Source organism: Onychomys torridus, chromosome 1, assembly GCF_903995425.1.
Source record: "Onychomys torridus chromosome 1, mOncTor1.1, whole genome shotgun sequence".
NCBI classification, from domain to species: Eukaryota; Metazoa; Chordata; class Mammalia; order Rodentia; family Cricetidae; genus Onychomys; species Onychomys torridus.
In genome coordinates this window covers 17,118,476-17,141,515 of record NC_050443.1, presented here as the reverse complement: position 1 = coordinate 17,141,515, position 23,040 = coordinate 17,118,476, and the positions used below count along the sequence as shown (strand labels likewise).

Genomic DNA, 23,040 nt, shown 5'->3' with positions numbered 1-23,040 from the left:
TACTGTGGATTTGAGCTTCCCCACCACCCTGCAGTACTTGAAGGCAGGACTTCCTGCCTGGCTTTCCTCTGGCCTCCAATCTCTGGGAACGCCCTCATATTTCCACTAACACCCATCTCCCGTGTCCAAATGCCCTAGACCAGTGGTTCTCAACCTTCCTAATGTTGCAACCTTTAGTACAGTTCTGCATGCTGCGGTGACCCCCAAGCATAAAATTATTTTTGTTTGCACTTCAAAACTCTATTTTTGCTAGTGTTATGAATCATCTGTAAATATCTGATATGCAGGATATATCTAATATTCAATCCCAAGGGAGTTAAGACCCATAGGTTGAGAAACACTGCCCTATACCTTCCTGCAGGCCTCAGCCCAGCTCCCAGAATGCTCCTCCTTGGGCACAGCATCCTTTACCCCACCCCCAGAAAGACACACACCAGAGTACCCCAGCAAGGCTTTTATTGCTCCCAGGCAGTGGACAGTACAGGTCAGCCTGTGTGACTGAGGTTCAGATTAGGGTTGGGCCAGGGTGTAGGCCCAGGGTCTGTGCTGGGAGACGGTACCAGTGGGTGTCACTTGAGTGCCTGAGTATCTTAGGCAGGTTGGGGGTCCCGGGGTGGGGGGTGGGGGTCTCAGGGAGGGAAGGTGACTGAGTGAGTCCTGAGAGCCCAAGAACCAGGGACACCAGAGCTGAGTCTGCCCTGAGGGAGGGGCTGGCTGCAGATGGCCCCTTGGCTGCCCCCCTGGGGTCATGGGGTCACAGGTCTGAGCAGACCTAGGAATCAGAGTTCGTCATGGTGCCTTGTGAGGTCCTCACCGTAGTTGGTGGCCTGGCTGCCCACAAACATGTTCCAGTTGCTCAGGATCTCGGCTTTGCTCAGACGGCCATCCTAGGGATAAAGGGATCAGCGGGAGGCAGGCTCCACAGGGGATCCCTACCCATTCAAAATGTTCCTAGAACCCCTCCTCTGCCTTGCTGCTCTCCCCTAGGCCTCTGCCCCCCACTTGTCTCTCTCTCTCTCTCTGTCTCTGTGTCTGTCTGTCTCTCTCTGTCTGTCTCTCTCTGTCTGTCTCTCTCCCCTCCTCTGTGTCTCAGGAACCTCCTTCGTTCCTGCAGAGACCCCAGCTCACCTTGTCTGTGTCACTCTCATGCAGTAGGTGGTTGGCCTCCACCAGGGGCTGGTCCTGGGATGGAGGCAGCACCCAGTAACCGACCTCACTGCTGTCCAACCGCCCATCCTTGTTCAGATCCCGGAAGTCCCGGAACTGCTGCCGCTCCGTCTGCACCCAGGCAGGTTCCTCCTCCCCAGGCACCTCAGAGTACAGGTCAGCTGAGGGGATGGGAAGAGGGTGGGCCAGATAAGGTGAGGGGCGGCCTAGAGGCTAGGAGACCATCATCCTGCATCCAAGAGCTATCCTCCTCATCCTCCTCGTTGTCTACCCTCTCTCCCTGACCTCACCACCCCTCTCACTCCATCCCACCAGCACACCCACACCTACAGGCTGCCAGACCACCATACACCTTCTGTTTTGTTTGGGAGATAAAATGTTATATAAAAAGATTTAGAAAGAAAAACAGAAAAGATAAAGCATCCATTCCCTACAAATGTTATAAGCACATGATGTTTAAAATGTCTTCTGTGCCAGGCGGCAGCGGTGGCACACGCCTTTAATCCCAGCCCAGCACTGGGGAGGCAGAGCCAGGTGGATCTCTGAGTTCGGGACCAGCCTGATCTAAAGAGTGAGATCCAAAACAGTCTTCTCTTTCAAACTCAAAACCCTCCATACATGGAGGCTGAAGACACGGCCCAGTTGGTAGAGTGCCCGTTTAGCAAGCAGAGCCCTGGTTCTGTCCCAGCACTGTATAGTCAGGGTGTGGCTGTGCCTGCCTGTGATCCCAGCCCTGTGGAGGCAGTAGCAAGGGGATAGGAGTCCTCTTCACAGTAAGTTCAAGGCCAGCCTGAGTTACAGAAGACTCTATCTCAAAAAACAAAACAAACCACAAACCCCCAATTTTATCCTCAGTAACACTTCCTGCAATGAAAGTTTGATGCCCAGGACATGACTGCAGTGGGAACGTAAGTGTGCAGGTTGAAACACTTCAAATAGCCCCAAACCGGACAGTTAGAGACACAATGTCTGTTACTGAACAGGACAAATCTTGAGCCTGGTACAACAAAGGCCTGGGCCACAGCTTTGTGGAACCCCAGGCCGTCCCCAAAAGGGCCTCTGTCTCCAATGCCTTCTGCAGTGGACGCCCAGGGACAGCTTCCTGGGCGAGTCATGCAGCAGATTCTGCTGCACACAGTGGGTGTTTGATAAAGCACAGACATGAGGGGCACTCTCTCTGGGGGCCAGGAGATGCACCTCAGGTGGGGACAGGGCTCGCTCACCGATGTACTCCTCCACCTGGACGTAGCCATCTTTGTTCTTATCAAGGTCCTCCAGGGTTTCCTGGGGAGAGGGGTTAGCATGAGAACTCTCCAAAGGGAGAAGAGACGAGGACCCTGTGACAGGGATGCACGTGTGTCTAGTGGAAGATGGCCAGGAGACCTTTCTGTGATCGACCTTGTCCAGCTCTGTGTGTCTTGTTTTATGACAGGCTCACTGTGGAGCTCTGGCTGGCCAAACTCACTCTGCAGACCAGGGTGGCTTTGAACTCAGAGATCTGCCTGCCTCTGCCTCCTGAGTGCTGGAATTAAAGGCGTGCGCACATGCCTGACTCATGAATTTTATATATATATATATATATATATATATATATATATATATATATATATATGTATTTTTTTTTTGTCGGAGCTGAGGACCGAACCCAGGGCCTTGTGCTTGCTAGGCAAGCGCTCTACCACTGAGCTAAATCCCCAGCCCCGAATTATATATATATATATATTTGTTTGTTTGTTTGTTTTGTTTTGTTTTGTTTTGTTTTGTTTTTCGAGACAGGGTTTCTCTGTAGCTTTGGAGACTGTCCTGGACTAGTTCTGTAGACCAGGCTGGCCTCAAACTCACAAGAGATCCGCCTGCCTCTGCCTTCCAAGTGCTGGGATTACAGGCGTACACCACCATCGCCCAGCATATATTTTTAAAGATTTTTTTTTAAATTTTATGTGTGGGTCAGGCAGTGGTGGCACATGCCTTTAATCCCAGCATTTGGGAGGCAGAGGCAGGTGGATCTCTGTGACTTCGAGGCTAGCCTGGTCTACAGAGTTGAGTTCTAGAACAGCCAAAGCTAAACAGAGAAACTCTATCTTTAAAAACAAAAAGAAGAAGAAAAACAAATTATGTGTATGGATGTTTTGCCTGCATGCATGCCTGTACCATGTGAATGCAGTGCCCCCCAGGGCCAAAAGGACATCAGATCCTGCAGAGCTGCAGTTACAAACAATGGTGCTGAGAGATGAACCCCAGTCTTTGTGTAAGAACAGCGAGTGCTCTTAACCATGAAGCCATCTTCTCCATGGACCATTTTTTGACACATACCCTCATCATGTCTACTCTTCATGTTATCTGTCCTAATTTAAAAAAAATCCCTTCTGGGCCTGGTGTGGTGGCTTGTGTCTTTCATCCCAGCACTCAGGAGGCAAAGGCAGGCTAATCTCTGTGAGTTCGGGGCCGGCCTGGTTTATAAAGTGAGTTCCAGGACAGCCAGGGCTGTTATACACAGAAACCCTGTCTCGAAAAACAAAACAAAAAGGACTGGCTGGTCAGAGAGCCCCAAACCCTAGTCAAGATCCAGTTTCAAAAGACAGTGTGGAGGATTCTTTGGAGAGATGGCTCAGGTGTTAAGAGCACTTGCTGTTGCTGGGATTGTGCACGCCTTTGATCTTAGCACTTAGAGAGGAGAGGCAGGCGGATCTCTGTAGTGGGTAGCCATCCCAGCATTGGCCTGGAAGTTCCAACCCCCATTGAGGCTTCGGTAATGGTCACGCCCACAAGGCGGGGCTGAGGAGGGAGCAGAAGACCCAGGATCGAGAGGAGGTCGCTCTCTCTTGGATCCGGGACCCTGGACACTGGAGGTAGACTGAGCAGAGTTCTCCAGAGAACACCGCCGGACTGCACCATACCTTTGCCAGACCCTGCAACCTATCCCTTCATTTGTAAGTTACCCCACAAAATAAACCTCCCTTTTAACTACGTGGAGTGGCCTTCATAATTTCACCAATAGATCTCTGTGACTTCAAGGCCAGCTTGGGCTACAAAGAGAGTTCCAGAACAGCCAGGGCTGTCACATAGGGAAACGCTGTCTCAAAAAACAAAACAAGACAAGAACAAAGAAACACTGGCCATCTTACAGAGGACCTGGGTTCAGTTCCCAGCCCCACAGCCGGCAGCTCACAGGCATCTATAACTCCAGATCCAGGTGGTCCCATGCCTTCCAGCCTCCACAACACCTGTACATATTTTCTTTCCTATAAGTATGTTCTACACCTGGTATCTGAGACATACTTAAATTACAGGGTGTTGTATGTGCATGTCAAATAAACTATGTTTTCTGGTTGTCTGGCACAGGCCAGGGACTGGAGGAGACAGGGAAGTCTGACAAGGAGATGCCGGGCACTGGATGTGGAGTAGACACAGGAGAGCCTGCTGTCTCCACACCTATGCTGGTGGCCTGGGACCCAGGTGGAAGACACAGGGACCCAGGACAGGTTTGGGAAGCAGGTTCTCTGCAGCCCCACTCACTGCAACTACGATGTCCCGCATGTGAGGGAACTCCTCGGGATGCAGGAAGGCTGTCAGCTCTTCCCTCGTGGCCATGGAGTCCCCGTCCTGGTCGGCCACCCGGAATCGCCGCTCATCCCGAGCCAGCATCTTCTTGTAGACCTCAGCATCCTCCACATCATGAAACTCCTCCCCTGGGGAGGGACAGATGGGAGTGAGATGTCGGTCACAGAGGCAAGGATTGGTGGCTTAGGAAACAGCAGAAGGACCCCGAGGCCGCTGTGGTGTGCCTAGCCTGGCGCTCTGGGCAACGCTTCTCCCTTCACCTCCCAAGGGCTGAGGACTGCTGCCCAGGAGTGCTGGCTAATTTTTTGTCAACTTGACCTGGGCTGGAGTCATCTGAGCAGAGGGAACACTAGTTGGGAAAATGCCTCTATAAGACTGTAGGCAAGCCTGCACAGCAGCGGTTCTCAGCCTTCCTAATGCGTCGACCCCTTAAGACCCCCAACCATGAAATTACTTCATTGCTACTTCATAACTATAATTTTGCTACTGTTATGAATTGTAACATCTGATATGCAGGACATGTGACAGCAACCCCCATCAGGGTCAGGACTCACAGCTTGAAAATTACTGCTGTAAAGCATTTTCTTAATTAGTGATTGATGTGGGAGGGCCCAGTCCACTGTAGGTGGGGCCACCACTGGGCTGGTGGCCCTGGGTTCTATAAGAGAGCAGGCTGCTACTGCTGGTGGCACACACCTTCAATCCCAGCACTCGGGAGGCAGAGGCAGGCAGATCTCTGAGTTCACGGCCAGCCTGGTCTACAGAGAAAGTTCCAGGACAGCCAGGGCTACCCAGAGAAAGCCTGTCTGGAGAGACCAAACAAACAAACAAAACAAAACAAAAAAGAAAGTGGACTGAACAGCCATGAGGAGCAAGGCAGTGAGCAGCACTCCTCCATGGCCCTGCATCAGCTCTGCCTCCAGGGTCCCGCCCTGTTTGAGTTCCTGCCCAGACTTCCTTCAGTGATGGACTATGAATGTGGCAGTGTGAGCCAACTAACCCTTTCCTCTCCAACTTGCTTTTGGTCATGTTTCATCACAGCAATAGTAACCTAAGACACCAGGGCTGCATGGAGAGACTGTCTCAAAAGAACAGATCAGGTCAGGACAGCAGCACACAGAAAGTGAGTGCTCCTGGTCAGGATGTGAAGTCTCCAGTCAACTTGTCACACAGGTTGGATCTCAGAGGAAGAGCAAACGAGATCAGAAATGGAGGAGAGGTATCAGTGATAGGTCCTAAAAGAGAGTCAAAGAGCAAGGGTGAGGGGCATACCCGGCTCATAGTGGCCATACGTGGCATTGCGCAACTCCTCCCAACCCACGCGCCCGTCGCGGTCCGTGTCGTAGGTGTGCCAGGCTGCGCTCACCGAGTCACGGATGTGCCGCTGCTGCGTGTGCGCGATCCACGCGCGAAGCTCGGCTAAGGACACCCAGCCATCGCTGTCCCCAGCAAGATCCATGCGGTCCACTATCCTCCTGTGGGGGGGTGGGGGGGGGATGGGGGTCAGTCCCTGGCCCTTCCCAGTGAGGCCCCAACCCTAGAGCAGAGCTGCTGTCAACCTCAGTTTTGACCCTGCCCCTGCCCACCTAGGCCCCTTCCTTTCCTGCTGAGCCTCCCTTGCACCTACATAAGGCCGAAAAATGGGGACTTAAGTGACAGCTCAGTGGGTTAAGAGCACTGGCTGCTCTTGTAGGGACCCAGGGGTTGGATTCCCATGAACCTCACAGGGCAGTTCACAAGCCTCTGTAACTCCAGTTCCAGAGGACCCTCGCCCTCTTCTGGCCTGCTCAGGAAAAACACACACTCAGGACTAATACAAATAAATCTTTTTTAAATTTTAAAACAAGATCAGGGTATGGTAGCACACGCCTTTAAATCTCAGCACTTTGGAGGCAGAGCCAGGCAAATCTCTGTGAATTCAAGGCCAGCCTAGTCTCCAGGACAGTCAGGGCTATGTAGAAAGACTCTGCCTCAAAAGAACAAAACAGATTATTGCGTGTGTGTGTGTGTGTGTGTGTGTGTGTGTGTGTGTGTGTGTGTGAGAGAGAGAGAGAGAGAGAGAGAGAGAGAGATTCACCTGCCTCTGTCTCCCAAGTGCTGGGATTAAAGGCATTAAAGGCATGTGTGTGTCACCACTCTGTTTTCAAAAAACAAACAAACAAAGAATAATTTTTAAAACGCTTTAAATTTTTTTGTTTGTTTGTTTTGGGACAGGGTTTCTCTGTGTAGTTTTGGTGCCTGTCCTGGATCTTGCTCTGTAGACCAGGCTGGCCTCGAACTCACAGAGATCTGCCTGGCTCTGCCTCCCGAGTGCTGGGATTAAAGGTGTGTGCCACCACCACCCGGCCAAAAAAATTTTTTTAAAGAAAATAAGGGGGCGGGAGAAATGGCTCAGTGGTTAGGAGCACTGGGTGCTCCTCTAGAGGACCTGGGTTCAATTCCTACCATCCACATGGCAGCTCCCAACTGTCTCCAGTTTCAGGGAATCCATGGCATCAGGCGTGCACATGGTGCACATATATATGCATGCAGGCAAAATTCACGGAAAGTAATCTTTAAAAATAAAGAGGAAAAATGCCACCCCAGGTCTGCAGGCAAACAGGCAAGGCCCTTGTCAATCTTCGGACCTTTTCCACCCCAGAGCCCTGCCTACACCTTTCCCACCCTGTGCTCACAGCCAAGCCACCATTTAGGACTGAAAATTCTGCATGATATCACAAGTGAACCCAGAAAAGGCATTGTCTGTCTTTGTTTTTTGTTTTGCCTTTTAGAGAGAGTCTCACTATGTAAGCTTGGTTAGCTTGGAACTCACTACATAGACCAGGCTGGTCCTGAACTCACAGAGATCTGCCTGCCTTTGCCTCCCAGGTGCTGGAGGATCAGGAGGAGCACTGTCAATGACAGGTCCTGCCCACCCCAAGTCTTGCCCGCCCTGGAGATGCTGCCACACAACTGGAAAAGTAGTCAAATTAATTAAGAGGCACATTTATTTAATCTCGGCACCCGGCAATCCAAAAGCCCTCCTTCTCCTAGCTCTCCCCTACAGGCAGTCCTCCAGATGTGGATTAGCACCTGGCTCTAACCAAGGTCACACCCTCTACTCTTGCCCACCCATAAACTCTGCACAGACCTCAACCCTAGCCAGAATGAGCAGTTGGAGCAGTGAGTCCGGCCTCTTGACCGCATCTGAGAGTTAACAGCTTCTAGTAACCTTGAAGCTCCCCTGTCGGGCTCAGCCTGCCTGTGGACTCAAGTTCTACCCATTTCCCTGGACGGGCAGATCAATTTCGGGCTCCTCCCTTTCCAGCTCAGCCCTGTGGCCCTTCAATGCCACTACTTGTCCAGTTTAAAATGACAACTCATTAGCCAGGCGTGGTGGCGCACACCTTTGATCCCAGCACTCAGGACACAAAGGCAGGCGAATCTTTGTGCATTCTGGTCTACATAGTGAGTTCCAGGCCAGCCAGTGCTATATAGTGAGACTCTATCTCAGAATAATAAAAGTAATGATAATGATAAAGCATATATGCACAGAATGGCCTTCTTGTCCCCAGGGTCACGCTGACTGTGTCCTCCACACAGAAACGGCAGTCTCCTCCAGCTGGAGTCATGACTCCATCCCTCCCAGTTCAACCTGAATTCTGAGCTTGGGATCCTTCTCAAAGTTCATTTCTTTAGTCTCTACCAAGAGTGGGTGACCCCTTTCCAAGCTACGAGGGTCAGAACAGGGATGTCCAGACAGAGACATAGAGGACTCGAAGCAGAGAGGGACCCAGGTGTTAGTGACGCAGGTCGCCCACAGCCTCAGGTTTAACTCTGCTTTTTCCCAGGAGGTGAGTATCACAGTCCTGTCCAGTCTCCTGCCTCTAATCTTTTCAGTGAGCTCAATTCTCCCCCACCTCCCACCTCTGCCCAGCTCCCCGCATCCTACCCAAGTCGGGCCTGGCTTTCCTCTGGACTGAGTTGGTCAAATTCCTTGGCCACGTCTCGTCCCAGGAACGCCTCGTGGTCGTACTGGAAATTCCCGTGGGCGTCATCGTGGAGGGCCTCACTCAGGGGGGCTCCCTGATGCACCCTACCCTGGCCATGAGGTCCAGCGTCAGGGGATGGCTTCCCCAGGACCCACCACCTCAGCAGTAACAGAAGGAACAGAAGCGACCATCGCCACATCATCGGTCCTGGGAAGAGGTGAGGACCAGGGATCAGAGGGTCACGGGAAGAAATCCGAGCCAGACAGAATGTGGGGAGAACTTCAAAGTTAGAGGCATTGCATAAGGCAAGGCTGCAAAAAGTTTGGGGCTCAAGACAAGTCGGCAAAAAGAACAGGGAGTTTGAAGGTAAAACCACCTATGGGGGTAAACCCGAGCCTCGGAGGAGTCCCGGAGAAAGGGGGTGTTTCAACTGGAGACGTGGCAAGCGTCCCACCAAAGTTCAGGGGATGGGGGTAGCTGAAAGCATCATGCAGGGTCCTCTGTGTGGCCCCCAGACTTCACCGCGACCCTCACTCCGAAAGCCCCTCCCTGGCTAGCTTTGCCCCCCACCCCACCCCACCCCACCCCGTTACCCGGTCTGGGTTCAAGTCCCACGCAGTGCTCGGCTTTCACGCAAAGATGCCCAACTTGGCCCAGGGCCAGTCAAGCTCCGCCCCCTGCAGCCCAGAGGCCCCTGCCCTCTGACCAATGACGGTGCAGGAGGGCCTCAGGGGCGGAGCCAATGAGCGCCAAGATTGCCCGGGAGAGCCCCTCGCCACGTCCACACGGCGGAGCGCTGGCCTGGAAGGCGTGGTGGGCGAGAAGGCAGATGGAACTACAACTCCCAGCAGGCTTGTGGGCAGCCTGCGCAGCCACCTCCGGAGGCTCAGGCCCCTGAAGATTACGGGAAATGTATTTTTTTTTTTTTAACCACTTCCTTATTCTCAAATTGGTTTAAGAAAAGAAGTCGAGCTTGGTGGCTCATGCTTTTAATTCCAATACTTGGCAGGCAGAAGCAGGCGGATCTCCAAGAGTTAGGGGATAGCCTGGTATACATAGCAAGTTTCAGGACAGTCAAGACTACATAGAGTTCCTATCTCAAAAAAAAAAAAAAGAAAGAAAGAAAGAAAAAGACAAAGAAGAACAGAAGAGCTGAGTTCCTTGAAATGCCTGGCACAGTGTAGGTATCATATACATTTATGACTAAAAGTACACAAGTGTATAAAATGGGCCGGCCCTACCACAGCAACCAGGAGGAGGAGTCTGTATGATCTTTCCCAAACTCCCGCCGCCTGAAACTCAAGAATAACGGTGCACACACAGATTTGGGTCCAAATTTTATGTGGAGATGGAAAAAAAGCCATATTCATTAGAAGGGGAAACTGAGGCAGGCCACAAAAGGAGAGGTCCAAGGGAGGACATCTGGCCCAGGGCTCCCTCAGGAGGCTCAGAGATGCCAGGAGTTCAGGAGGTCGCACAGCACCAAATGCCGCAATGGGTTTTGGCGGCCTGAGTTGGCATCAGGAAGTGGCTGGAAAGGCATTTGCACCATGAGGGTCAGCCTCAGGGGGCAAGTTCCCACCGGGCAGCAGGTCACCCGAGTCATCGCCGCTGAGAGAAAGCCATGGGGCTAAGAGAGAGGAAAAGAGGTCAGCGTCTGTAACCAAGCTCTCACCAGCCCCACACACCATGAGGGTGCCACTCTGTCCCATCTCTTTCCCTGAGTAGTCAGGACCTGTCTATCTGTGTCTCCCCCTCCTCTCTTTCTCTCTGGGTCTCTGTCCCTTTCTTCTGTCTCTCTATCTTGTTCATCCATTCTCTCGGTCTCTCCCTCTCCCTGGACACTTGTCCTGTCTCTCTGTCTCTCCTCTCCCTCTCCCTCCTCTTTCCCTCTGGGTCTCTGCTTACCCCCCCCCACCCTTCCCACTCTGCACACACCTGGCAGCCCACTGCGCATCCTGTTCCACAGCAGCACACCCCCTGCAGCAGCTACTATGATCACCAAGAAACCAAGAATAATTCCAACCACAGGCACAGAAGATCTGGCTGGCGAATCTGCACCAGAAAGTGTTATGAAGACAGGGAAGAAAACAGCTGATGAGTCCCGCAGAGACCCTTACCAGCATATGACTGAGGGTGGGAGTGTGCAGAGGAAGGCCCTGGGCCTCAATTTCCACTTTGCATGTAAGAACCAGCCACACTGGTGGCACATGCCTTTAATCCCAGCACTCGGGAGGCAGAACCAGGAGGATCTCTGTGAGTTTGAGGCTAGCCTGGTCTACAGGAAGAAATTCAGGACAGACAGGCACCAAAACTACACAGAGAAACCCTGTCTCAAAAAAAAAAAAAAAAAAAAAAAAATGACCCAGCCACACACTGCAGTGGTTGCACACGCCTTTAATCCCAGCACTTGGGAGGCAGAGGCAGGCAGATCTCTGTGAGTTCGAGGCCAGCCTGGTCTACAAAGCAAATTCCAGACCAGCCAGAGCTACACAGAGAAACCATGTCTCCAAAAAACAAAAATCAAAAACCAGCCACACTGGTGCTGGAGAGATGGCTCAGCTGTTAAAAGCACTGGCTGCTCTTCCAGAGGACCAGAGTTTGGTTCCCAAGCTCATCCAATGCCAGGAGACCTGACTCTGACCCTCTAGAACAGAAACATAGGCTGGCAAGATGGCTCAGTGAGTAAAGGCCTTTGCCGTAAGCCTGACCCAAGTTTGATCCCCATGACTGACATGGTGGTAGGAGAGAACCAACTCTCACAGGTTGTCCTTAAAACTCCACAAGTGTGCATGGCACAGGCTCACCTCTGCCTTCCCTCCCACATAAAGAGTGTAGGAAAATTAAATACAGATTCCAATGCTGGGATTAACAGGAACGCCACCACCACCACTGCCCAGCTATAAATTTTTTTTTTTTTTTTTTTTTTTTTTTTGGTTTTTCAAGACAGGGTTTCTCTGTAGCTTTGGAGCCTGTGCTGGATCTCACTCTGTAGACCAGGCTGGCCTCGAACTCACAGAGATCCACCTACCTCTGCCTCCCGAGTGCTGGGATTACAGGCGTGTGCCACCACCGCCCGGCCTTTTTTTTTTTTTTAAGAACAATAGCAATACTGAGAGAACACAGCCACACTGTGAGTGGGCTAGCTGAGAACCCAACTCAGGAAGGAGAAGCAGGTGTGAGTCAGCCGTGGTAAGGACGCTCAGTGGCAAAAGTGAACTGGTCAGAAGCCATGAAGACCAGCAACAGCAAGACAGAAGATGGTTGGACTCGGGAGGACTGGCCATAGGGTTAGGGAGAGTCGGGAGCAGCAAGCAGCCCGAGGCTGGAGGGACAGCCTCACCTAGGTCCACAGTGAGAGGCCGCAGCAGCCCCTCATGCTCCACCTGACATTGGTAGTGGTGTTCATCTCCTCGTTTGACCTCCAGCAATGACCAGGCGTGGAAAGAGCCGTCCCCGTTGGGACCAATGCTGCTGTTACCAGAGCCTGCGGCCAGCCCATTGCGCAGGAACCGTAGCTTCAGCTTGGGTGGGTAGAAGGAGAAAGCAGCGCAGGTCAGTATGGAGGAGCCGGAGTCGCTAGGACTGGCCTTCAGGCGCATGGAGGGCGGCTCTGTGGGGACACAGGGGATGGGGCAGCAGTTAAGCCGGGCTGTGACCCTCTCTGAAGGCTTAGTGTGAAGCTGGTCACCGACAGACCCCCTTCCCTCCATCAGCACTGACCCAGACGGCTTCCCAGAGTGATAGACACCCAACGCTTCTGACCCCACCAGGACACCTCCTTTATTCACCCCTTTATTTTGGTGTGTGTGAATATGCATGTGTCAAGGCCAGAGGTCCATGGCATGTGTCTTCCTCTAGTGCTCCTCACTTTTCCCTTTACTTTTCACTCTATGTGTAAGGGTGGTTTTAGGCATGTGTCTGTGCACCACACGCATGCAGTGCCTGTGGAGGCTAAAAGAGGACATCACATCCCCTGGAACTGGAGTTACAGATGGTTGTGAGCCACCACGTGGGTGCTGGGAACCAAATTCAGGTCCTCTGCAAGAGTAGCATCTTCCCACCCTCCACTTATTTTTTGAGTCTCTCTCTCTCTCTCTCTCTCTCTCTCTCTCTCTCTCTCTCTCTCTCTCTCTCTTCCTCCCTCTCTCTCCTTTTGGCTACACTATCTGCCAGTGAGGCTCTGTGATCCCGTCTCTGCCAGACCCCTTCCTGCTGGTACAGACACGCATCTCCCCAGGCATATTTGTTTGTCTGTTTTGAAACAGAATTTCTCTCTAGCCCAGACAGGCTTTGAACTAGCCATGTGCACAAGGATGACTTTGAATTCCTGCTCTTCCTTCCTCCACTTCCTAAGTCCGAGAAATGGCAGGCATGTGCTACCATGCCTGGTTTATGTGGTGCTGGGGATGGAGCCCACGACTTCATACATGTTAGGCAAGCACTGAACTAACTCTGGGAGCACAGTGATGCATGCACAGAGCAGAGACGTGACTGGCCTAGCAGGATAGAACAGTTCACACTCACACCAGTAATGCTAGTGCTTGAGGAGCTAAGGCAGAGAAATCATGAGTTCCAAATGAGCTGGACACCATCTCAAAAAATGAGAGCTGGGTGTGAGGCGCACACCTCTAATCCCAGCAGTAAGGGGGCAGAGGCAGGTGGATCTCTGTGAGTAACAGAGCAAATGCCAGGCTAGCCAAGGTGTCATAGTGAAACACTGTCTAAAAAAAAAGAAAAAAAAAGAAATGCATGAAGAATAAATAAACAAGTAAATTGCAGCTGGGGTGTGGCTCAGTTTGCAGAGTGCTTGTCTGATGTGTGTGAAGTCCTGGGTTCAGTTGCCAGCACGCTGAGACTGACTGACTGTGGGTGGTGGTGCACACCTGTAATCACAGCACTCCAGAGGTGGAGGTTGGAGGATCAGGAGTTCAAGGTTATCTTTGACTACGTAAGAAGTTTGGGGCCAGCCTGGACTCCACAAGACCCTGAATCAACAGCAATTGAAGTCTGTAGGGATCTAAGAACCGAGCATGGCTGTGCTGGGCAGAGGCGTTCCCTCCATCCGGGGTGCGTCTGTTCTGGTTCTCAGCTGCAGGTACTCAGCAGAAAATAAGCTGACAATTTCTTAGGAAGAGGAAGCCAGGCAGCTTCCCCGAAAGAGGGGCCTCACTGGCAGCTGGTAAGACCTGGCGCACCATTGGCTCAGCCACAGAAGACCGGACCTCGGTCAGCAGTTCTGTGTCCTGCCCAGTGGTTCCTATTGTTTTCTAGTGAGGATGACATCCTGTGGGTGGTGCTGAGGGGCCCATGTTTCTCCTGTTTTCCAGTGCTGACCCTGAGGGTTCAGCCCTGAGCTTCAGCCTAGCCTTGGCTTCTGCTTAACAGAAAAAAGGAAGCACCTTAACCACCAGAGACATTAAGCTGTATGGCAAAGGCCTGTGAGCCCGGCACCCAGGTGGCTGGGGCAGAGGGATCACAAGCTCAAGGTTTAAGCCACAGAGTGAGTTCAAAGCTAGCCTGGGAAACTTAGTGAGACCCCACTTCAAAATAAAAAGTCTAAAGAGGGCGGATGAAGGGCTTGAGAGATGGCTTAGCAGCTAAGAGCACTTGCTGCTCTTCTACAGAACTGAGTTCGATTCCCAGCACTGACATTGGATGACCTGTAACTCCAGCTGCAGATCTGATAAATTAGTAATAAAATACAGGGATGGTGAGGTGGCTCAGTGGGTAAAGGAACTCGCTGACAAGCCTGAAGACCTGAGTTCTGGCCCCAGAACCTACACAGCAGGAGCGATCCAGCTTACGAAGTTCTCTGATCTTCACACTTATGCTTTGGGATGTGTGTGCTTGTACACACGTGCACACACAACAAATACAACTTTTAAATATTTTTAAATAAAATGAGGGTGAGAGACATGCTCAGTGGTAGAGCCTAGAATTCCCCAGTGAGGATGGCTTGGTGGCAGAGCCCCAGCCTTGCATGTTTGAAAGGAAGGAAACACAAACACAGCCTTATACCTGATAACAGGCCATTATTAAAAACAAAATCCCATACAGACAGAAAGTACCAAGTGTAGCCAGTACCTGCAGACCTGGAACCCTTGCTGGGGTGTGGAAACAGTGCAGCTATGTGATATTTCTTTTTCTCTTAGTCCTGGCTGGCTCAGAGATCTACGTGCCCCACCTCTGGAGTACATGAACCACCACTAAGCCACCATGGAGTTTCCTGAATAAATGAGCTCAGCAACAAAAGTATGGCTGCTCTTCCAGAGTACTCAGGTTTGATTCCCAGCACCCACCCCATGGTAGGTAACTCAAAACCATCTTTAACGCTAATTCCAGGGAATCTGATGCCCTCTTCTGGCCTCTGTGAGTACTGCATGCATGTGGTACATAGACATACATGGAAGCAAAACACCCATGCACGTAAAATAAAAGTAATTATTCCCTTTTTCTAAAATTAACCCACCCATCCTACTTGTGGGCACTTATCCAGAAGTTGAAATCTAGATCCCATGGAAATACTGGCCCCTGTTCTGCATTGCAGCATCCGTCAAAACAGCCAAAGGACAGAAACACCCTGAACACGCAAAAGCAGATGGAAGGCGGCTCCACAATGGACTACTCTCCAGCCACAATCCCTCAAACTGTGGAGATGACTCAGCAGATAAGTGTGTCCATTGTACAAGTGTGAGCACGAGGACCCAAGTTCGAATCCTTAGCATTTCTGTAAAAACTTAAGCATGTCTCCCCAGCTGTAACCCAAGCACTGAGGGTACAATCAGAGAGAAGGGGACCACTGGGGGAGCTGCTGGTTGCCAGTGTAGCTACAGGGTCAGTGAGAGAATCGGTGGCAAAGAAGTAAGATGGAGTGTGATAGAGGAGGAACCCATTGTCCTCCTCTGTGTATGTGGACAGGTGCACGCCACACACACATGCATGTGTGCATGCACCACCACATACACAGTCACATATATACACAAAATAACAAACAAATTAGTAAATATAAGCTTAAAAATATCTTTAAACCTAAAAGATGGCTGGGGTAGTGGCACACGCCTTTAATTCTAGCACTGGGGAGGCAGAGGCAGGCAGATCTCTGTGAGTTCAAGGCCATCCTGGTCTACAGAGCAAGTTCCAGGACAGGCGGGACTACACAGAGAAACCCTGTCTTGAGAAAAACAAATAAACCAAAAAAAAAAAAAAAAAAATCTAAAAGATGGAAGCCAGGCATGGCTCAGTGCTAAAGTTCTGAGTTCAATACCAAAAAGAGTCAACGAAGGAGAGGTGGAATTAAAAGCAAATGGAGGTTAGGGATTTAGCTCAGTGGTAGAGCGCTTGCCTAGGCAGCACAAGGCCCTAGGTTCGATCCTCAGCTCCACATACAAAAAAAAAAAAGCAAAAGGAGTTGGGACTGGAAATGTGGCTCAGCGGTTAAGAGTGTGTGCTGCTCCTGCAGAGGTCCTGAGTTCAGTTTCCAGCACCAACATTGGGCATGTCATCACTTCGTGTGACTCCAGCTACAGTGGGTATAAAGCCTCTTCTGGCCTTGGTGAGCAGCTGCACTCATGTGCACACAGACACACAAATACACATATAAAAAATAAAAACATGTATGTGGGGTTGGGGATTTAGCTCAGCGGTAGAGCGCTCGCCTAGCAAGCACAAGGCCCTGAGTTCAAACCTCAGCCCAAGACAAAACAAAACAAAATGTATGTGTGCACACGAGTGCAGGTGCCCATGGAGGCCAGTGACATCTGATCCCCTGGCACTGGACTTATGAGTGCTGTGAGCTGCCTCAGGTGGGTTCTGGAAACTGAAAAACTGAACTCAGTCCTCCGCAAGATTACTATGTGCTCTTAATTACCGAGCCGCGTCCAGCCCTAAAATTTGTTTTTCAGAAAAAGGTGGAAAGTCCTAAGAACAACCCCTGAGGCTGCGCTCTGGTCTTCATGCACATGAGCACAGCACACTCAAATCCAGACAGGATGAAACCGGTTTGTTAGAAAGGAAAGCAAGTGTGTGGGGGCGGGGAGGCTGTATGTAGACTGCAAAGCTGTAAACCCTCCAAATCCACAGGAAGACCTAGGTCACCTTGGGTTGGGAATGGCCTCCAAGATATACTAACAAAAGCACAGTCCTCAAGAGAGAAAAGTGATGAATGAAAAAGGTCCACTTCTCAGGGGCCTGGAGAGATGGCTCAGCAGCTAAGAGCTCTTCTAGGGGACCCAAGTTCAAGTCCCAGCAACCAAATGGTATCTTACTGACACCCTCTTCTGGCCTGCAGGCATACATGCAGAGCACTCATACACATAAATAAATAAACCTTCCTTTAAAAGAACAAAAGAAAGACAGTGGAGGAAGTGTTTTTGAAACACTTATCTGGTAACGGGTTGGGTCCACAATATACAAAGAGCTCTCAGAGGTTAACAAGAAGAAAAAGACGTGGAAAAAACATAGCACTTGGGAGGCTGAGACCAAAAGGACAAGTTCGAGCTTCCCTGGTCTACGTTATGAAACTCTAAATATAACAACAACAAAAAGAAGAAAGAAAAAGGAAAAGTAGCTGGCCATGGTGGCACACTCCTTTAGTCCCAGTACTCAGGAGACAGGCTGCCAGATCACTGTGAGTTCAAGGTCAGCCTGGTCTACAATTAATTAGCTGGGTGTGGCAATACACTTCTGTCAGCCCAGCATTTGGAAGGAGGCAGGAGGATCAGGATTTCAAAATCATCCTCCACTACACGTGAGTGTGAGTTCGTGGCTAGGCTGGGTTACATGAGACCTTGTCTTAACAGGTCCCCTGGAATGTGTGAGAATGCACTGAGCAGGATGCCAGGAGAGCCTGGAGCTTGGCTACAGAGATCTAGAAGACAGGCGGGAGATGGCTCACCCTTCCACTCCAGGTACTGAAGACCCCTCTCCAGGTGGCCTAGCAGCCGCTCAGGACAGGAAGTCAGCAGGAACTCACTCTCCTTCCTGGCCACCTCAGGCTGCTTCATCCACAGATTTCCAACGATCTCTGTCTCGGGCCATTCCCCAGTCCAGTTGCCAGTGCTTGGGTTGAACTCCATGAACCCCTCACCATTGAGGGCGAACACAGCCGTGGGCAGTGAGGAATTGTCGGGGGCCAGTTCGCAGCCCAGCAGGCCCTGCAGTGTGTAGTTACCTAGATGCCAACATGTAGGTGAGCAGACTGAGACAGGGCCAGGCTTCCTGTCTCCTCCTCCCTTCAGACCCAACGCTCAGGCTCAGCTTCCTCCCTCAGACCTAGAGGTCCAGAGCCAGCCTTCACCCTTATTCCTAAGGGTTCAGACCTCACCTTCTTCTTCAGACCTATGGCTTCAGCCGCCTTCCTCACACACACACACACTACTTACTATAAGGAGATATTAAGAGAATATATGTATACATAATGTTTAGTATTATAATTACATTAGTATATAAATAAAAAATTTGGCATCAGAAATTGAGTTGATGTTTATGGAAACTGGTAAATCTAAAATCTGCAGAGCAAATGATTGATTTTGAGTCCAAAGGCCAGAAGATGCTATAGGTAAGAAAGAGCCTATACTGTAGTTCAAAAGCTAATTATATGGCAGGAGGAGCTTGACCCAAGAGTCCAGACCCCACTTTGCTTCCTCAGGCCCAGGCTACTGCACCCCACCTTTAAGCACATCGATTTGGTCTTCCAGGGTTCTGATGGCCTCCAAGAAGAGCTGTTCTTTGCTTTTCAGGTCCACAGTCTCCTTCTCCCAATACCAGGACACTTGATTTTCCCACATCCAGGCCCCGCAGGGCTCAGCCTCCCGTCGCAGGCTGCTGTAGCTCAGGTACTGCTGAGGCCCCAGCCAGCCTGTGGCCCAGAAGGAGGGAACCCCCTTGGATGGGTTGGACACAGCTGTAAGGTGGTACAGCAGTGGGGGATAGGTCTCTGTGCAGAGGAAAGAGGGGCGTCAGTGAGGCATGGACAGTGAAAAACTGGACTCAATCTGAGGGGCAGTGATCTTACAGAGAGGGGCAGAGACCCAGAGAGGGAGAAAGATGGACGGAAACAGACTGAGACCCAAAAGGAAGGGACAGATACCCTGAGACTATCAAGGGAATTTGACTCAAAAGCGAGAAAAGCTCTCCACAGTGAGATTTCCTGGAGTGCCAGGACATCATGAGGTGGCCTCTTACCTGCACCCCAGGTCTGAGGCAGGAGGACCAGCAAGAGGCTGAGGACCCAGGGCTGGGGCATCCCCATCCTGACTGGGCGACCTGAAGTGGGAGGGATACGTGACTCCTCTGGACCCCGCCTGGCTGATTCTTCACAAGGTCCGTCCCTGTGGACTCCACATAGACCCAGACACTGGTGGTGGGATGGGGGCCCAGTCTACGAAGACAGGAGTGCCCGACTCCTGTGTGAACTTTCACCTCTTCATTTGATCCACGTTAGTTAATTAATTACAGAACTAGACAGACCAAAATTTGTCTCAGATTTCTGCTATTTCCTTTTCTCCTCCTCCCTCAGACCCAAGACTCCAGGCCCCATTCCCAGAGGCTCAGACCTCAACCCCCCTCCACAGACCCAGGAGTCCAATCGCATGAATTCCTCCCTCAGACCCAAAGATCTAGGCCCAGCCTTCCTCCCTCGGACTCAAATGCCCAAATTCCTGCTCTCCTCCCTCAGATCCCTCTCTCCCCTTCAGGAGTCAGGCACTATCTTCCTCCCTCACACCCAGGGGTCCAGGCCCAGCCCTCCTCCCTCACACCCAGGGGTCCAGGCCCAGCCCTCCTCCCTCACACCCAGAGGTCCAGGCTCAAGCCCTCCTCCCTCAGACCCTGGCACTGGCCCCTCAGACCTAGGAAGCCAGGCCTTGGCCTCCTGCTCGACCTCGGCCTGGGCCGTGCTGCTCACAGAAGCCTGCTTCCCTCTTTGCCTGCAGTTTGCGGATCCTCTGCCCGGAGCCCCTTTTCTTACATCCTGTACACAGAACTGTGGGACTCTGAGGGCATCGGACTCCACCCCTAGCTGCTAGGCACGCCCCTGGGCCTCTGCCCAGCCTCTCTGGAACCTCCTGTGGTATTTGGTTGGAAGTCTCCTGGGGGATAGTCAGTTCGACCTGCCTCCTGGAGAAGCTTCCATGTTTACTCACCCTGAGGGTTTTCATAGTAGACTCACAGCCCTGGAAAGGCCTGTCCACTGCATGTTGCTTTAAGACACCCCAGGACGTGTAGGCTGGGGGTGTGGCTCAGTCCTGGAGTGCTTGCCTAACACACAAGAATTGGCTACAGTCCTCTTCCAGCTGCAAGCCTGCTCTGATTTCTTCCATGTGAACCCAACACTTGAGTGAGGCAGCCCAACCCTGCTTACACACTCTCTGTGTGGACAGAACCTTCTCTCAGGCCTGTCTCCACCCTGCTGCAAACCAATGATCTTGCCAGGACACATACACAGACGCACAGGAACATGGACACTAGCCGATGGGTAGGTTGACAGGTAGATAGGCAGTAAAGTGGAAGGGGGATTGGTGGCAGCCCGTGCTTGTAATTCCAGCACTTGGGAGGTGGAGGCAGGGAGGCCAGGAGTTCAAGGCCAACCTGGGCTACATGTAAAGAATATAGACAGGTGAGGGAGGGAGGTTGAGAGAGCCATGAGTGGTGGGTCAACAGACAGACCAACAGGCTGAAGAGAGACAAAGCAGCTGTGGTGGCACCGGACTGGAGCCCAAGTGCTTGAAGACAGATGCAAAAGAACAAAGTTTGGAGCTGGAGAGATGGCTGCACTTGCAGAGGACCTGAGTTCAAGTCCCAGCACCCACATAGTGGATCACATCTACCCATAACTCCAGTTCCAGGGAGGAACATGGTGCACATGCATATATGCAGGCCTAAAGAAAACAAATAAATCTAAAAAAAATTCTTTAAGGGAAAATGGAAAGTCAACCACTCGTGCTGTCTTGACCTCCCTCTCTAACCTCTTTGTGTGTGTGTCGGGGGTCAAGACAGAGACTCATGCAGCCCAGGTTGACCATGACCTTCTGATCCTCCTGCCTCCAGTTAAATGCTGGGATCACAGGCCTCCTGTGGGCTAGGGGGACGGCTCAGGCAGTATGTGCTTGCCTTGCATGAGGATCTGAGTTCTGATCATCTGCCCTGGAGCTGCCATGTAAAAAGCTGGTTCTGTGGCTAGAAAGATGGCTCAGTGATTAAGAGCACTGGCTGCTATAAGTGGTAGTGGCACATACTTTTTATTCCAGTATTGAGGAGACAGAAGCAGGTGGATCTCTGTGAGTTCGAGGCCAGCCTGGTTTACAGAGTGAGTTCCAGGACAGCCAGGGCTGCATAGAGAAACCCTATCTCAAACCTTCCTCCAAAAAAAGAGTTCCCAGCATCTACATGAATGCTCACAACCCTCTTCTGGCCTCTGAGAACACTGTACTCACATATACACACAGAGTCATTCAAATACATGTAACTAAAGAACAAAAACAAGCTGGGCAGTGGTGGCGCATGCCTTTAATCCCAGCACTCTGGAGGCAGATCCAGGCGAATCTCTGTGAGTTCGAGGCCAGCCTGGGCTACCAAGTGAGTTCCAGGAAAAGTGTAAAGCTACACAGAGAAACCCTGTCTCAAAAAAAAAAAAAAAAAAAAAAAGACATGGTGGCACACACCTTTAATCTCAGCACTCGGGAGGCAGAGGCAGGCAGATCTCTGAGTTCGAGACCAGCCTGGTCTACAGAGTGAGTTCCAGGACAGCCAGAGCTGTCACACAAAGACATCCTATCTTGAAACTACAACCCCCTCCAAAAAGTAGAAAAGAAAAGAAAAAGAAAACAGCTTTTTTATTTGTTTGGTTTTTCAAGACAGGCCCTTGCCTCTGCCTCCTAAGGGCTGGGATTAAAGGTGTGCAACACCACCATCCAGCAACATTTTCTTTTTGTTTGTTTGGTTGGTTTTTTTTTTTTTTTTGGAGCTGAGGATCGAACCCAGGGCCTTGCGCTTGCTAGGCAAGCGCTCTACCACTGAGCTAAATCCCCAACCCCATTTTCTTTTTTTGTTTTGTTTTGTTTTGTTTTGTGGAGCTGAGGATTGAACCCATTTTCTTTTTTAATCTCTTACTTTTTTGAGGTGTTTAATACATGTGTAGTATGCACACCTACACACCTTCCCATGGAGCTCGGAGTAGGTCTAAGGTCTTCCACTTGCTGTCCACCTTATGGTTCTGAGCCATAACCAGCCTGAACCAGACTGCTACAGTCTGTCTCAGCGGGCCTGGCTCCCCTATAGACAATTCCACTCTGTGTGCTCATGAGCATGCAAGTGTATGTGTGTGTACATGAATGTGGAGGCCAGAGGGTCTTCTCAGAAGTGCTGTCTACCTCCTCTGAGACAAGGACCGCAACCAGTTGGTTAAGTGTTCTGAAATATTACTTTAACTATGTAAAGATGTGTTGCTTTGCCTGCCTAAGGCATCTGATTGGTCTGATGAAAAGCTGAATGGCCAAAAGCTGGGCAGGAGAGGGGTAGGCAGGGCTGAGGGCAGAGAGAATAAGCAGGAGGAGGAATCTAGGGAGAGAAGAGGTAAGAGAGGGAGACCCCTGGGGCCAGCCAGTCAGACATGGAGTAGGACACACAGAATGAAAAAAAGGTAAAAAGCCCTGAGGCAAAATGTAGATGAAGAGAAACCAGTTAAATTAGGTTATAAGAGCTATCAAGAAAAGAGCCTCATCTAAGGCCAAGCATTCATAATAAGTCTCTGTGTCGTGATTTGGGAGCTGGTTGGTGGCCCAAAAGAAAGCCTGCTACAGTTCGGCTGCTCAGCCAGTGAGTCCCTGATATCCTCCAGTCTCCCGACTCCAGCTGGGATTAGACACGTATACCTCCAGGTCTAGCTCCAGCCCCCCACACTTTGGGTTCTGGGAGTTAAACTCCAGCCCTCAGCAAGGCAAGCATTTTATCAGCTGTGCTGGTTAGTTTCTATAAACTAGACACACACTAAAGTATCTGGGAGGAGGGACTTCATATTGGCATGTCTGTGGGGCATTTTCTTGATTGACGACCAGTAGGGAATGCCCAGCACACTGTGGATGGTGGTCTTGGGCTGCATAAGAAAGCAGGCTGACAGGGATATGGGAAACAAGTCAGTAAGCAGCACTCCTCTGTATTTCCTTTTCAAGTTCTTGCTTGAGTTCCTGCTCTGCCTTCCCTCAGTGACGGACAGTTATATGGAAGTATAAGCCAAATAAACCCTTTCTTCCGCAAGTTACTTTCAGTCATGGTTTTTATCACAGCAATAGAAAGCTAACTGGGACTGGGACTGGGAGTTGTGATGAAGGCCTTTATCCCAGCA

The 23,040-nt window shown here is 51.0% G+C and overlaps 2 protein-coding genes across 8 annotated transcripts; both read right to left on the bottom strand.

Moving 5' to 3' along the window:
- Window positions 1–439: 439 nt before the first annotated feature.
- Window positions 440–9,522, bottom strand: Rcn3 (reticulocalbin 3). The gene is made up of 7 exons (XM_036179001.1): window positions 9,293–9,522; window positions 8,660–8,906; window positions 6,001–6,203; window positions 4,684–4,856; window positions 2,391–2,451; window positions 1,129–1,328; window positions 440–887 (listed from the first exon to the last, which is right to left on the bottom strand). The coding sequence occupies exons 2-7, from the start codon at window positions 8,899–8,901 to the stop codon at window positions 780–782; spliced, it is 987 nt and encodes a 328-aa protein (XP_036034894.1). The 5' UTR covers window positions 8,902–8,906; window positions 9,293–9,522; the 3' UTR covers window positions 440–779.
- Window positions 9,523–10,023: 501 nt separating this feature from the next.
- Window positions 10,024–19,885, bottom strand: Fcgrt (Fc fragment of IgG receptor and transporter). Of its 7 annotated transcripts, none has more exons than XM_036191280.1 (7): window positions 19,844–19,885; window positions 18,885–19,159; window positions 18,370–18,636; window positions 17,596–17,871; window positions 12,043–12,312; window positions 10,638–10,754; window positions 10,024–10,329 (listed from the first exon to the last, which is right to left on the bottom strand). In XM_036191280.1, exons 2-7 carry the CDS (start codon window positions 18,949–18,951, stop codon window positions 10,220–10,222), a joined length of 1,107 nt encoding a protein of 368 aa, XP_036047173.1. In that variant the 5' UTR covers window positions 18,952–19,159; window positions 19,844–19,885; the 3' UTR covers window positions 10,024–10,219. The 7 variants fall into 7 exon arrangements, with proteins under 7 accessions (XP_036047173.1, XP_036047137.1, XP_036047146.1 ...); XM_036191244.1 differs by lacking the exon at window positions 19,844–19,885 and adding an exon at window positions 19,550–19,719; XM_036191253.1 differs by lacking the exon at window positions 19,844–19,885 and adding an exon at window positions 19,550–19,719 and having other exon boundaries at window positions 18,885–18,965.
- Between the last annotated feature and the right edge of the window lie 3,155 nt (window positions 19,886–23,040).

Bases quoted from the DNA above. Each gene is read 5' to 3' on its own strand.
- Rcn3 (XM_036179001.1), bottom strand. From the start codon at position 8,901: ATGATGTGGCGATGGTCGCTTCTGTTCCTTCTGTTACTGCTGAGGTGG. The intron at 6,204-8,659 runs GTAGGATGCGGG...ACCCCCCCACAG, and splicing joins GAAAGCCAGGCCCGACTTGG to GAGGATAGTGGACCGCATGG. The intron at 2,452-4,683 runs GTGAGTGGGGCT...CCCTCTCCCCAG, and splicing joins TGCGGGACATCGTAGTTGCA to GAAACCCTGGAGGACCTTGA.
- Fcgrt (XM_036191280.1), bottom strand. From the start codon at position 18,951: ATGGGGATGCCCCAGCCCTGGGTCCTCAGCCTCTTGCTGGTCCTCCTG. The intron at 18,637-18,884 runs GTAAGAGGCCAC...TCCTCTGCACAG, and splicing joins GCCTCAGACCTGGGGTGCAG to AGACCTATCCCCCACTGCTG. The intron at 10,755-12,042 runs GTGAGGCTGTCC...TTTCTGGTGCAG, and splicing joins GCCTCTCACTGTGGACCTAG to ATTCGCCAGCCAGATCTTCT.